The sequence below is a fragment of the Salmo salar genome, chromosome ssa01 (genome assembly GCF_905237065.1).
Source record: "Salmo salar chromosome ssa01, Ssal_v3.1, whole genome shotgun sequence".
In the NCBI taxonomy this organism is placed as follows: domain Eukaryota; kingdom Metazoa; phylum Chordata; class Actinopteri; order Salmoniformes; family Salmonidae; genus Salmo; species Salmo salar.
Genome location: NC_059442.1, coordinates 58,048,617 through 58,062,872, shown reverse-complemented (window position 1 = coordinate 58,062,872; position 14,256 = coordinate 58,048,617). Strand labels below are relative to the sequence as shown.

Sequence of the window (14,256 nt, the reverse complement as noted above, 5' to 3'; positions counted from 1 at the left end):
GAGGAGGCTGGTGGGAGGAGCTGTAGGAGGATGGGCTCATTGTAAAGATTGGAGTGGTAGATTGGAATGGTATCAAACACATGGAAACCACGTTCCATTGAATCCATTCCAACCATTACAGTGAGCCCGTCCTCCTATAGCTCTTCCCACCAGCCTCCTCTTATATACACAGACTAAACTGTGTATTAATTCATGCTTTTACCTTGCATGTATGCACACATGCAACTACCTAGGTTTTAGCATGTAATGCTCACCCAAACATACTCAAGACAGATGGGTACAGAGGATTAAAGCCACAGCCATTACCCAATCATGTTGATCATGGATTATGTGTCATCATTTCTCGCATGTCGTAACCTCGTAAACGGTCATCAAAAATCTCCTCCCTCGCTTCTCGTTGTTGCTAAGGCCAAGTGACGGACAGTGGGCCAGTGCAGTGCCACTCTCTGAGGAAAGGCGGGACAGTGGACAGGAAGGGCGGGGCCAGTGACAGGAAGCGGAGCTCTAGTCGTCCGAGGCGACTTGAGGGGAGGAGCCGGGGCTCTAAGACTGACGAAGCCTCGTCGGCAGGTTACCACAGCGAGGGTACGAAGGAACCAATCACACGGCAGAGCCAAGAGACTAGGGACCAATCACACGGCAGAGCCAGGGGACAAGTGATCTATGACAGAAGAGCATGATGACTCAGGAGACTATACTGTATCTTGCAGCTCATCAGAATCAGTGCTTCTAGTCTTTCGCAGGTAGTTCATAGTATTTGGGTTTTACATATTTAACAAGAAGATCAGGTACAGGAGTAGGGTATCTTGTAGTGTACTGTAATCTGTGTGTCTTTACCATTTTTCTCTTGTTCTGTCCAGTTAGCCGTTATCACCAAAGTTGTCACTCGCGGTGCACTTTCATCCTATTATTTTCTTGCTTTTTCCACCCCTCCCCATCGACACATGACATCACACCACTAATGTATTTATCTCCCACTCTCTGTCTCCCTCCCTCCATTTCACTCCTCTTCTCTCTCTCTGTCTCCCTCCCTTCATCTCCCTCCTCTTCTCTCTCCTGTCTCCCTGGCTTCTATAGGGGAGACTCTGAAGGAGCAACAAGCACCTCGCACCGCACCCAAGTCCTCCTCCTCCAGTCGACTGAGGGATTTCAAGGAGACCATGAGCAACATCATCCACAGTCGCCCCCTCTCCGCCTCCTCCTCGGGCTCCGGGGCCCTTGGGGGTCTAGGGGCCGAGTCAGGGGCCACCACCAAGGCCAGAGACTGGGAGGCCGACAGCACCAGCAGTGAGTCCAAGTCCAGCTCCTCCGGGGGACGATACAGACCGGCCTGGAGGCCCCGGAGAGAGGCCCTCAATATAGACAGTATCTTCAGTAGGGAGCGACGTAGACAGGCTGGGTATAGTCCCCTAGGGGCCACTCTGCCTGAAGACAGTGGGGCCCCAGCTGAGGGCCCCACAGGGTCAGTCACTGGACAAGGACAGGGGCCCTTTGGTAATATGGCCTCCTCCTGGACCCTGCCAACCACCAGGGGCCATAACATGGAGCAGCAGCCCCCCAGGCTCATCCAGAGGATGGAGAGTGGCTATGAGAGCAGCGAGAGGAACAGTAACAGTCCTGTTAGCCTGGACATGCCTCTCAGCGAGGGACCTAATGCTGCTAATACACATGGGTACAGTAGAGTATATACAAACTGCTTGGAACGATTCTGGATGCTAGTAATTCACATATCCGAAAAAAGCTAGACTCACAAATATTGATAGCTACATGATGAACTGTGTATTGTATGACTGACTTCTCTGTCTGTCTCTCTCAGGGACACCGGTCTGAAGAAGCCTTCCAGCTCCAGCTCAGGTCCATCATGGCGCACCGTGCCCAAGTCTAAGAGCAGCAGTGCTCTCCTGCAGGACGTCAAGGCTTCATGCAGGGGCAACAGCCACATAAGCCTGGGTAGGTCTGAGTCCGTGTGTCAGTGCGTTTCCCACAATGTGTGTGGAGTTGTGTCTGTTTTGGGGTGTATACAGTGCATTCGGAAAGTATTCAGACTTCTCTTTTTCCACGTTTGATACAGCCTCATTCTAAAATGGATTAAATTGTTTTTTTCCCTCATCAATCTACACACAATACTCCATAATGACAAGGCGAAACAGGTTTTTAGAAATGTTTGCTCATTTATTACAAATAAAAAACAGAAATACCTTATTTACATACGTTTTCAGACCTTTTGCTATGACACTCGAAATTGAGCTCAGGTGCATCCTGTTTCCATTGATCATCTTTGAGATGTTTCTACAAAGTGATTGGAGAACACCTGTGGTAAATTCAATTGATTGGACATGATTTGGAAAGGCACACACCTGTCTGTATAGACAATGTCCCACAGTTGACAGTCCATGTCAAAGGAAAAACCAAGCCATGAGCTCTGACAGAGCTCCAGAGTTTCTCTGTGGAGATGGGAGAACCTTCCAGAAGGACAACCATCCCTGCAGTACTCCACCAATCAGTCCTTTATGGTAGAGTGGTCAGACAAAAGCCACTACTCAGTAAAAGGCACATGACAGCCCACTTGGAGTATGCCAAAAGGCACCTAAAGGACTCAGACCATGAGAAACAAGATTCTCTGGTCTGATGAAATCAAGATGGACCTTAGACTGGGGGCGAAGGTTCACCTTACAACAGGACAACGACCCTAAGCACACAGCCAAGACAACGTAGGAGTGGCTTCGGGACAAGTCTCTGAATGTCCTTGAGTGGCCCAGCCAGAGCCCGGACTTGAACCCAATCGAACATCTCTGGAGAGACCTGAAAATAGCTGTGCAGCAACACTCCCCATCCAACCTGACAGAGCTTGAGAGGATCTGCAGAGAAGAATGGGAGAAACTCCCCAAATACAGGTGTGCCAACCTTGTAGTGTCATACCCAAGAAGACTTGAGGCTGTAATCGCTGCCAAAGGTGCTTCATCAAAGTACTGAGTAATTGTAATATGTAAGATTTCTGTGGGTATTTTTTAAATAAAATTTGCAAAAATTTCTAAAAAACAGTTTTTGCTTTGTCATTATGGGGTATTGTGTGTTGATTGATTTGGGGGGGAAAAAACATTTAATCCATTTTAGAATAAGGCTGTAACGTAACAAAATGTGTAAAAAGTCAAGGGGTCTGAATACTTTCCGAATGCATTGTATATGCATTATAAACTCTGAGCAGATGGTTTATGTTAATTCATCTCTGTATCTCAGTGTGCTCAAAGTGTGATGAAGTGTACACACTGTCACTCCTCACACCTCTTCCCCCTGCCTTGTCTTGTAACGCTATTGAACCATTATAGAAAGCTACGATATTAACGCGTGTGTTTGTGTCACACAGCGGGAGAAGGCCGCAGCGAACTGGACGAGCTGCAGGAGGAGGTGGCCAAGCGAGCGAGGGAGCAGGAGTTACAGAGGAGGAAGGAGAAGGAAAAAGAGGCTGCCTTGGGGTTCAACCCCAGACCCAGCAAGTTCATGGACCTGGACGAGCTACAGAACCAGGGTAAGGCCCCAGACCCGACCCAACCCCAGCCTGGTTGCTCAGCTAGAGGAGTTCCACTCTGAAGCCCATGAGTAACAGGGTTGGTGACCACTGTAGTACAGCATGTGGAAATCAGAAGAGAACAGGGAGCTGTATCAGTTGTTCTCCAGAGGCAGCCCTGCCCCACACTGCCTGGGTTTGGGTGTGTGTCTCTTTATGTAGCAGGTGTCTGAGTGCTCCATGTTGAAAGCACACTGAGTGGGCTGACTAATGGGACTGCTGTTGTCTAACAAAAAAGAGCATTGTTCCCCCACCCACACAATTGGAAGTTTCCTCATTCAGATGGTTAGAATGTGTGGCCGGCCAGTGGCCCAGTCACTGCGTACAAGGGTTAAAAAGCGTGTTTGAATGTTCACTGCGTTTTGTAGTGGAGAGAAATTGGATTGAACTAGAGGGGCTTGTAGCAGTATTCACGGATTTAGGTCAGACGATCCTGCTGCGATTCTGAAGTGAACAATAAGTCCTCCATCTTTAAAGGGTTGCAAAGACATATCATTAACTCAACCCCCCCCCACGGTGTGCCTTTCTTGTTTTAAATATCTTTCTGGGTGTGTTTAAAGAGCTTTGCTTTTGGTGTGTGTGCATATCTGTGTTTCTTAGGCAAAGGGGACGGCTATGAACGGTGCGTGTCGGACGCTGAGCTACTGCTAGAACAGTCTCTGCGACTGGAGCAGGCTGGCGAGGTGGCCGCCGCTCTGTCTGTGGTTAATGAAGCTGTATGTAAGTAGCCCTGACCTGCCTCCCTGTGCCTGCTGCCAGCCCAGCCGACCCGCTAGAACACCATACCACCACCTACCTACCTGTGTGTCTGTCCATGTGTGTCTCTGTTGCTTTCACCTGTAGTCCTTACCACTATTGTGCATAAGACAGCTATGCTACAAGAAGGGTGTGGTCATTTGACATTTGGTGTGGACTGGAGGGTCCTATATGACAAAGACCTACTTTCAGGCCACAGAGTCACTTGGTTTGTCATCTGACTATCTATACACAAAAGGTTAAAGATGACCTCCAGTGATTTCAAAAAAAAAAAAAACGTTTACTGTTGAAAAGCAATATCCCAAGTATAAATACAGTAAAGTACACACACTAAAGGGTAGACACAACTGTAAAGTTCAAGGAGTAGGGCATTCAAGGAGTTGGTCTGATGGGAAGTTGTGATTTCACCGGCCTCTCCCTTTGCTTGAGGAGCAATAGAGAGCAAAAGAGAGAAGACCCACCCCACCAGTGCCACTTTATGGTATTGGCAGAATACTTGCTGCAATGCGCGTGCAACACGGTGCTCTATCGTCTCCTTGCGATAGTTTGTTGCAAAACCCTTTTAGTGCCCGCAACTATAGCTCTTGTTTTATCCAAATATCTTGACATTTGTGCTTTCTGTCCAGTCAGACTTACAATAAGAGTCTTGAATGAGTAATGACTAGGGGAAGAGACAATTTGTTCTGTCTAAACACAAGTTTGGGACGGCTGATAAGGTCAGCAGCCCTCTGCCTACCAACCATCCCTGTCTGATGATAATGAAACGAGGCGAGTCGCCGGGATGTTTACCCATCACCGTGGTTATTAGCCTGCCTGGTAGCACAGAGAGGGAGGGGTCAGGGTGGGGAGGGGGGGTTGGGGAACCCAGAGCTATGACAACCAAGTCTTCCCAAGGCTCATTTAGGACAATGTGGCCTGGGTCTGTTATGTCAACATGGTAGTGAGTCTGTTGTTAGTGTGGTCTCGCTGTCTGTGTTTGTCCTCGTTTCCTAATGTCTCTGTGTTTTGATGTGACTTTCACAGTTTCACTGTCTCTGTCGTGAGCGTCTTGAATGTGTGCTTGATACTCCTGACTCGTCCACTGAGGAATGCTCACACACACACACACACACACACACACACACACACACACACACACACACACACACACACACACACACACACACACACACACACACACACACACACACACACACACACACACACACACACACACACACACACAATTTCCCTTGTCAGGCACCCCACTATCCCCTCGTCTCACAAAGCCCATTCCTCCATTTCTCCCTTTAAGATCTACAGCAAGTCAAGTCGATTACTAAAAACGTCTGAACTAAAGATATTTCGCCCGCTATCCAAGACAAAGAGTTTGAAAAATAGCCGCTATATTTCTCAGTTCAGCCGCCGTGACATGAGTCGAAATACCGAGGACAGCCTTTATTTTCTTCTCAGTCTGGTTGGATATATTGGGCCGAGGGAAGGGCTCAGCTTAAAACTATCAATTGAATTGTTTTGCCTTAACACAGTTCACTTTGATTTGATTAATTTAACGTTATTCTATATGATTTAACCATTTGCCGTATGAACAGAATATTTTGTTAAGAGTCACTGTGGATCTTAATTTCCCCAGTGTGTATCATCAGCCTTTGTCCATTTTAATTTACAACACACACACATCCATTTTACTCACCAAGCGTGGTGCCTGTTTGTGTCCTCCCCCACCCCAAAAGCCATCCACCCACCCCTCCCAAACCCACGTCATTATTTCAACAGTCTAATCCTATGATTTGATTTTGTGCCAAGTGTTTTTGCATGCATCCCCATAACGCAGCTCTTTATTTTCTGCATTTTTCTATATTTTTTTCTTTTCTGCTTTCCTTCCCTTTTTTTCGCACTGTAGCTAAACTCAGGCTTCCCATGCATGAGGGTGGCGCTAACACCCATAGCAGGACATTGGCTGAGGCCCGGCTGCAAAAGTGCATGAGGAGAGCGCGGGGCCTGCAGCAGCGCATGCAACAGCAGCAGCAGGAAGACAGACCCCAGCAACAGGATCAGGAGCAGACAGAGAAGCAGGATCAGCCTTGTCCCTCTCCCCAGGGGCCCCCCAGGTACCAGCACTGTCTCCTGTCTGTGTCCTGTGACTCCCATCCCCCAGCTGACCTCACCTGTTCAGCCCAAACCGGTGGCTGAGCTCCTCATGTGACTCTGGAAGGAGTGGAACAAGGGATCACACAGTCCTGGTTTATTCTTTAACATGCAAAATGCTTTGCAGGTAGTATAGGAAAAACACCATTGATTTGTATGTAGAAGGTGTGTTCAATGTGCATACAAACAAAGGGAGAAAGGCTGTTTTATTTTCTTTAACCTAGGTTCTTTACAGTAGGCCTATGTGTGCTAATCAGATTCCTACATCTAACCATAAATACAGCATCATTTTTTCCTAACACACAATTTTACCCTTGTGTTTTAAGATGTTCAAATATTTGCTAATGCCATCTCTTATTCAGTGTAGCTAGTGCTGCTGTGTTGTTTGGAGGGTTGTGTGTGGGTGTTTACTCTTTAGTTATTGTGGAGGTTGCTGTGAGTCCAGGTCCTAGGGAGTCCACAGACACGAGTGCCTCTTCCAGGGGTCCGGTTCTGAGCCACCCCCGCCATCCCCGTGGCTCACCTGTGCCAAAGCTCTAAAATGTCCATCTGTTACAGGAACATCACACACACACACACACACACACACACACAGTTAACGCATGCACAGTCAACTCACATACCCGCACACACAGACTCCCATGGACACACTGACATGCGCACACACACACACACACCCACTAACATTTTAGACCTAGAACATGTGTATAGTATACAAAGTAGTATTTAGTAATGTATAGTAAACAATACAAAATCCTCCTCTGTTTCAGAGCAAAGACATGCGAGAGATGCCTCGCCATCATTCACTAACCAGCCCATAACATGAGCCTCTTTCCTCTTCCTTCCTAGTGAACAGCCTGTCCCAATCCAAATACTGTTGACAGACGCCCAGGAGGACCAACCACAAGCAGTCCCAGAAGCCACCAGAAACACGCCTTCTCCTCTCTATGTTAAGCCCCTCCCCTCAAGCACAAACTCACTCCCTGAGCCCCTGAGCCACCCCCCTGTTGCTATGCCCCCGAGCCCTCACACAGGGTCACCCACGGGGGGGTTCATAGCGGAGGCGTGGGGGCGCCGGGAAGGACTGGAGATGTCAGGCATGCTAGATAACTCCTGCACTCATGTGAGACCCCTCCACAAGCACGCTGCCGTGTCCCTGCCTGCCCTGTGTGTGGACGGCCGGGACGAGAGCTTTACTGAGGGAGGCCATGACCAGACCCCAGCCCTGCCCAACCACCAGCCAGCTGCACCCTCACACTGGAACAGTAACCCCCCAGCCCAGACTCTGCCCACCCCGCGCCCGCACTCCAGGACACCCTCTCCAGTCAGCCACACCTCAGAGGAAAGGGGCGACGCCAACATGGAGGATGCCTATTCCAGATGGCCAGCCCTGAGCCCCTCTCAGCCTCCTCCAGCCCATCAGAACCACAGCTCCCCTGTCCCCATCTCCTCCAACACCTCCAGGCTCGGCCCTCCACCACCTCCTCCCACCCGTAACTGGTCCGGCTGGAGCCTGGACCAGCTGGCCGCCTTCGACTCCCCCTTCTACACCCCTCCTACAGACTCCCACTGTCCCCCATCCACTCCCATCAGACCAGGGCGGACCCCTTCCCCAGCATCTGGAAACTACAGGCCAGGTGCCGCCATGCCAGTGGAGCGCTGGGCAGAAAATGTAACCCGGTATTACAACTCCCAGGCTGCCCCTGTGGTTGGGTCGCCCTGTGATGAGCTGTCGGAACTAGACTCTCTGTACCAGGCGAGCCTTCAGGCCACCAGCCTGCCCCGGGCCCCACGCGGAGTCAGCCCCCAGCCCACTGCCAACAAGCAACGTAAGTATACTCACTGACCAGTGATGTATGGTACAACTGTAAAAAAAAATATTAAAAAAAGGTAGATATGATGAGGGATAATAATGTAAGTGGGTGAGAGCTGTCCACGACTAATACTGCGTCTCTGTGTTGTATCTGCAGCGGCTAGGAAGCTGTTGTCTGGGCTGGCTGCACCTGGCCGCTCCAAGACTCCCACAGCCGAGTTAGAGAGACATGCCTACAGAACGGCAGGCTACACCAGCAGCCCCACACAACACAACAAGGTTGGCATCCACTGTGTGTGTGTGTGTGTGTGTGTGTGTGTGTGTGTGTGTGTGTGTGTGTGTGTGTGTGTGTGTGTGTGTGTGTGTGTGTGTGTGTGTGTGTGTGTGTGTGTGTGTGTGTGTGTGTGTGCGTGCGTGTGCGTTCATTGTCCTACATGTGGCTGATTGTGAGTTTCAGGGCTGTGTGTGGTGATGCATGTTCAAAGCTGTGTGTGTTGAGGCTGCTTGGTGATTTGGTGCGGATGTGTGAAGGTTGTATCTTAGTGACGTGTGTGGGTGGACTGGCATGTGTTTGCGTCAGTCCCTGTGTCTGTGCATGCATGTTTTTTTGCAGGGCTTGACATTCAGATACATTTGCTAGTGGCACACCGGGTCAGTGGCTTTTCAAAGTTACTGGCTCCAACATTGTAACCACTGGCCCATATTGTATTGGTGTGGTGGTGCAGCATAACAAAAAACGCATATTCATAACTGTTTTGATTGGATGCTGGGCTCTGATTATCATTGAATGGAGGTCAGACTGCAGTCTTGTTTTGTCAGAGGATGACCCGGACTCAACATGATGCCCTGTGATAACTGAAAAAAAGACACTGAAACAACATTTTGTTGAAAGGAATAATTTTATGAAAAGCATGTCATTGTGTAAATTTGATAGCCTCATCCCCATCATGCTTCATTTCCTCCCCCCCGATTGTCTCAAACTCCTCAAGCTCTCTCTCCAGAGCCTCTTCTGTTGGCTGGTTCTGTCTTCCGCCCCAAGCAGTGAACCCTGGGCGTCTAGCTGGCAGACCCAGACCCCCACCACCTCAGAACAGCTTGCCCTGCGTTGAATTCATCAAGGTCTGGTCCCTAAATTCTGATGAGGTGGCTGAGTAGAGTTGTCGCCAGAGAGGAACTCCAGTCGGTTGTGATACTTTACGTGCAGAACAATCCCCTTTAGCAGACAGCTGTGCTGATGGCCATTGTGAGATAGTGAGCTAATGGGGAAACTGGTGACTTTAAAAAATATATTTTATATATATTTCTTCATAATTATTTTTTTTACCTCCTTTTTCTCTCCAATTTCGTGGTATCCAATTGGTAGTTACAGTCTCGTCTCATTGCTGCAACTCCCGTACGGACTCGGGAGAGGCGAAGGTCGAGAGCCGTGCGTCCTCCAAAACACAACCCAACCAAGCTGCACTGCTCCTTGACACAATGCCCACTTAACCCGGAAGCCAGCCGCACCAATGTGTCGGAGGAAACACCGTACACCTGGAGACCGTGTCAACATGCACTGCACCCGGCCCACCACAGGAGTCGCTAGTGCGCGATGGGACAAGGACATCCCTGCCGGCCAAACCCTCCCCTAACCCGGATGACGCTGGGCCAATTGTGCGCCACCTCATGGGTCTCCTGGTCGTGGCTGGCTGCGACAGAGCCTGGACTCAAACCCAGAATCTCTAGTGGCACAGCTAGCACAGCGATGCAGCGGCTTAGACAACTACGCCACTAGAGTTAAGAAAATATTTACTAAATAAACAAAAGTCAAAAATATAATAAAATGTTACACAATAAAATAGCAATAACGAGGCTATATACAGGGGTTACCGGTACAGAGTCAATGTGCGGGGGTAGAGGTTAGTCGAGGTAATTTGTACATGTAGGTAGGGTTAAAGTGACTAGGCATAGATAATAAACAGCGAGTAGCAGCGGTGTAAAAACACTGGGGGGGGGGTCAATGTAAATAGTTTGGGTGGCAATTTGATTAATTGTTCAGCAGGCTTATGGCTTGGGGGTAGAAGCTGTTGAGGAGCCTTTTGGACCTAGACTTGGTGCTTTGGTACCTCTTGCCGCATGGTAGCAGAGAGAACAGTCTATGAGTGGAGTCTTTGACAATTTTTGGGGCCTTCCTCTGAGACTAGTATATAGATCCTGAATGGCAGGAAGCTTGGCCCCAGTGATTTACTGGGCTGTACGCACTATCCTCTGTAGCGCCTTACGGTCGGATGCCGAGCAGTTGCCATACCAGGCGGTGATGCAACCGGTCAGGATGCTCTCCATCTGGGGACCCATGCCAAATCTTTTCAGTCTCCTGAGGGGGAAAAGGCATTGTCGTGCCCTCTTCATGACTTTCTTGGTGTGCTTGGACCATGATAGTTTGTTGTGATGTGGATACCAAGGAACTTGAAACTCTTGACCCGCTCCACTACAGCCCCGTCGATGTGAATGGGGGCATGTTCGGCCCTCCTTTTCCTGTAGTCCACGATCATCTCCTTTGTCTTGCTCATGTTGATGGATAGGTTATCTTTTCCTGGCACCACACTGCCATGTCTCTGATCTCCTCCCTATAGGCTGTCTCATCGTTGTCAGTGATCAGGCCTACCACTGTTGTGTCATCAGCAAACTTTATGGAGTCGTGTTTGGCTAAGCAACTTTTTGACCAAATAATGAATACACGCCACCGATAACACAACAGTTTTTGTGACAAAACCATCAGTAGCGTAGAAAATGTGATGGAAACCCATTTAAGTTGTATTTTTCATTCAGTACATAGAAATGTAACCGCAAAAGTTATTTTGATGTGCACTACATCATTACGCACATCATTTTATCCACAATAAGTCTCTGGTGGGAAAATGTGGATATTGTTTTAAGCAGATGAAAATCTGTCTCAAATTGTATGGAAACCTAGCTAGTGGTGTTTCCAACAAATGGACAAAAATCAGTGCGTGATTACATCGTGCACACAAATTGTACTTTTTCGCGCACGTTTTCATGTACCGAAATGCGTTTCCGTAGCATTTTCAACTCTACCAAGCATCATTCATCATGTTTCCAGAATAAGACCCTCGATAGTCATTGGAAAGGAGCATCATGTGTAGTTCATCATCGTTTATTTAATCTGTAGCCTAATAAAGTGGTTTCCCGAGTCATAGTGGAAGGATCACACACCATATCATCACGTGACTCCGAGTTTATGTTGACAAGATGGTTAGGCCTATTATAGCAAGACAAAGGAGATGATCATGGACTACAGGAAAAGGAGGGCCGAACATGCCCCCATTCACATCGACGCATGAATTATTTTTACAAAAACATCCCGTCATGTCGAACAAACAAATTATCACTAGGCATTCATGAAATTGTCCCGAAACTTCCTGTTACCATTACAGCTGTCGTGATTTAAAAAAAAATATATATATATATGGTATGACTTTACACCCATAAAAACTATGGAGGGAAATGTGGTTAGAGGCTGAAATTTCCTCACTCTTTTTTTGCTCCCTGTCATTTTCCTTTTAGCTCATCCTCCATCGTCCTGCTTTTATCTTTTTTTTTTTACCAGGCACTTGGCACGGATAAGAAACATTGTTTCGGTCTTTATTCGTTCTCCCTCTCTATGTTCTACTATGATACACTAATTATTTAATGTTCGCCTTTCCCTCATAGCCTAGTTTGTGCGCTTAAATTTTTTTCAATGTCATCTGACAAGCTGACAAACGCTTAACCCTTACCCTAACCCAAACCGTAACCCGAACTTTAACCCTTACCTTCACCATTGGGGCAGGATCCCGTATAGCACGGACCATGATTGGCACGCTCTGATTCGGATCCTGACTGGACTGAATCCCACATCTATTTCTTAATGGGCTATTTAAAGGATATGTAGGCTATTTGACACAAATTTGAATGTTTTGAACCCACACCTATATTTTATTTATTTATGCCTAATGCACTTTTATTTCTTCCTGTATTTAGCCAACAAGTGAGCTGTGTAAATAATTGTCGTGTCATGACAAGCAGCTCCATAGTGTAGGCCTAGGCCTACGTAAACCTTTCTTTGCTAATAGTGACATCGCTGTGTAGGATGTCTTATATTATCAAAGACTGAGAAGCTGAAATTGGTCTGATGCGAGTAGCCTGGACGTAGCCTAGGTCGCTCGAGACGGAGAGGGAGAGTTTGACATTCATGCCTCCGCTTGGAAACCGAATGCTGACTGAAAGCAAGTGTGGAGTGTCTGACGTCGGGAAGATTGTCAAGGATTAAATATAACTATACAATATTATTTGTCTGTTTTGGAGTTTGAAAATGTACTGGCCCAAGCAGGCCATATGCAAGCTTGATTAACTGGCACGGTGAGCACGGCAGAACGTGCCAGGCCAGCGGGCAGCCCTGAATGTTGAGCCCTGTTGTGCATGCGTGTGTGTGTAGGAGTGTGTTTGACACAATGTGTTTGTTGTGTCCCTGTAGCCTGGGTCATGTGAGCGACCACTGGGAGATGACGAGAACTACAGTGCTGAGAACCTCCGCCGCATTGCCCGCAGTCTGAGTGGCACCGTCATAGGGGGCCGACCCGAACTCCTCGCCCCCTCCCGCAGCTTTGTGAGTCACACATACACACACACACACTCTTTCTCTCTCTCACACACACACATACACACACACAGTGTGCATATGTCATACACACAAACACAGAGCCTCACACGTGAGCCTCATTTCCTGACTGGGAAAGGCCACAGCTGTCAATCTCACTCAGTGATGTCTGTGTTACCTTGGGTGAGCACATCATTACATCATCATGTCATGTACCATCAATGTACCTCATCATCATCATCATCATCATCATCACACCTCCCTCCCAGTGAATGTGATGGTTTCATAATGTCATAATGCCATCTGGTGTTCACATAATGCAACTGCCATGTTGTGCTGCGATAGAGCCCCTAGTGGCGTCATCTTCACTCAGCAAAATGCTCGAAGCTGATTTAGTTAATTTAGTTAATCCAATAAGCTTTTAACCTTGTGTTCAGCTTACATTCTTTGGCTGAAGAACAAAGAACAGCACTAGACATGGCACTGTTGCATTATATGAATAGATGGTGAGGTTTGTACTGCCATTGAACTCCTGACTGTTGTTTTTGTGTTTTCACTGAAGTGTGGGTCAGCGGTCCCTTGTCAACCTGTTTTAACTCATCTGTCTTCCTCTTATCCCCATCTCCTTCCTGCCTCACAACTACTGGGTATTCTCACCTTGTGGTGGATTTCTCTCTCTCTCTCTCTCTCTCTCTCTCTCTCTCTCTCGCTCTCTCTCTCGCTCTCTCTCGCTCTCTCTCTCGCTCTCTCTCGCTCTCTCTCGCTCTCTCTCGCTCTCTCTCGCTCTCTCTCTCTCGCTCTCTCTCACCCTGGACTTTTACAAAATAAAAAGGAGCCCCCAGTTACCAGGATGCCAAAGCATGCGGACTCCCGAGTCACCGCACGTCATCCTAGCACGTCCTCCCTGCACCCCCCTCCCTCCTCCACCCACCTCACTCCACCCGAACCCCAACACCAATACCTCCACAACAACCACCACCACTACAGCCCCCCAGCACTGCCCCAGCACCCCCCTCAGCAGGCAGCACGGCCCCCCTCCACGGGGCCCTATCTGGGACGCTCAGGTAACCATCAGCCTCCTCGACCTCCACCACCTCCAGTCATCAGACCACAGCACCATGCTGGCCCTACCAGCCATGGGAAGTGGATCACATGACACTCACTTTGACTGTTATACCTCCCGTTGTCTCTATATGTCTGGTCACACTACAGGGTTTATGTGCCATTAACGATAATGAAGTATATTTGTTCTGTAGGGGTAGAACAGTAGAATATGGCACAAAACAATGCGACAGGCGATAGGAACACATTAGCAGAACTTTGATTGTCCAGTGAGTTTCT

The 14,256-nt window shown here is 48.3% G+C and overlaps 1 protein-coding gene across 5 annotated transcripts in view; it reads left to right on the top strand.

The window, feature by feature from the left end:
• The window catches only part of usp54a (ubiquitin specific peptidase 54a), a 56,621-nt gene that overhangs the window by 39,103 nt on the left and 3,262 nt on the right, over positions 1 to 14,256 (top strand). For 2 of the 5 annotated variants that reach the window (XM_014202306.2, XM_014202311.2), the window contains exons 11-20: positions 409 to 585; positions 1,078 to 1,672; positions 1,817 to 1,950; positions 3,365 to 3,526; positions 4,166 to 4,285; positions 6,222 to 6,429; positions 7,316 to 8,295; positions 8,437 to 8,558; positions 12,793 to 12,924; positions 13,748 to 13,979. In XM_014202306.2, the coding sequence (XP_014057781.2) occupies positions 409 to 585; positions 1,078 to 1,672; positions 1,817 to 1,950; positions 3,365 to 3,526; positions 4,166 to 4,285; positions 6,222 to 6,429; positions 7,316 to 8,295; positions 8,437 to 8,558; positions 12,793 to 12,924; positions 13,748 to 13,979 (2,862 nt within the window). Of the gene's footprint in view, positions 1 to 408; positions 586 to 1,077; positions 1,673 to 1,816; positions 1,951 to 3,364; positions 3,527 to 4,165; positions 4,286 to 6,221; positions 6,430 to 7,315; positions 8,296 to 8,436; positions 8,559 to 12,792; positions 12,925 to 13,747; positions 13,980 to 14,256 lie in introns of those variants that run through there. The other 3 variants (XM_014202317.2, XM_014202331.2, XM_045720407.1) reach the window with 3 other exon arrangements.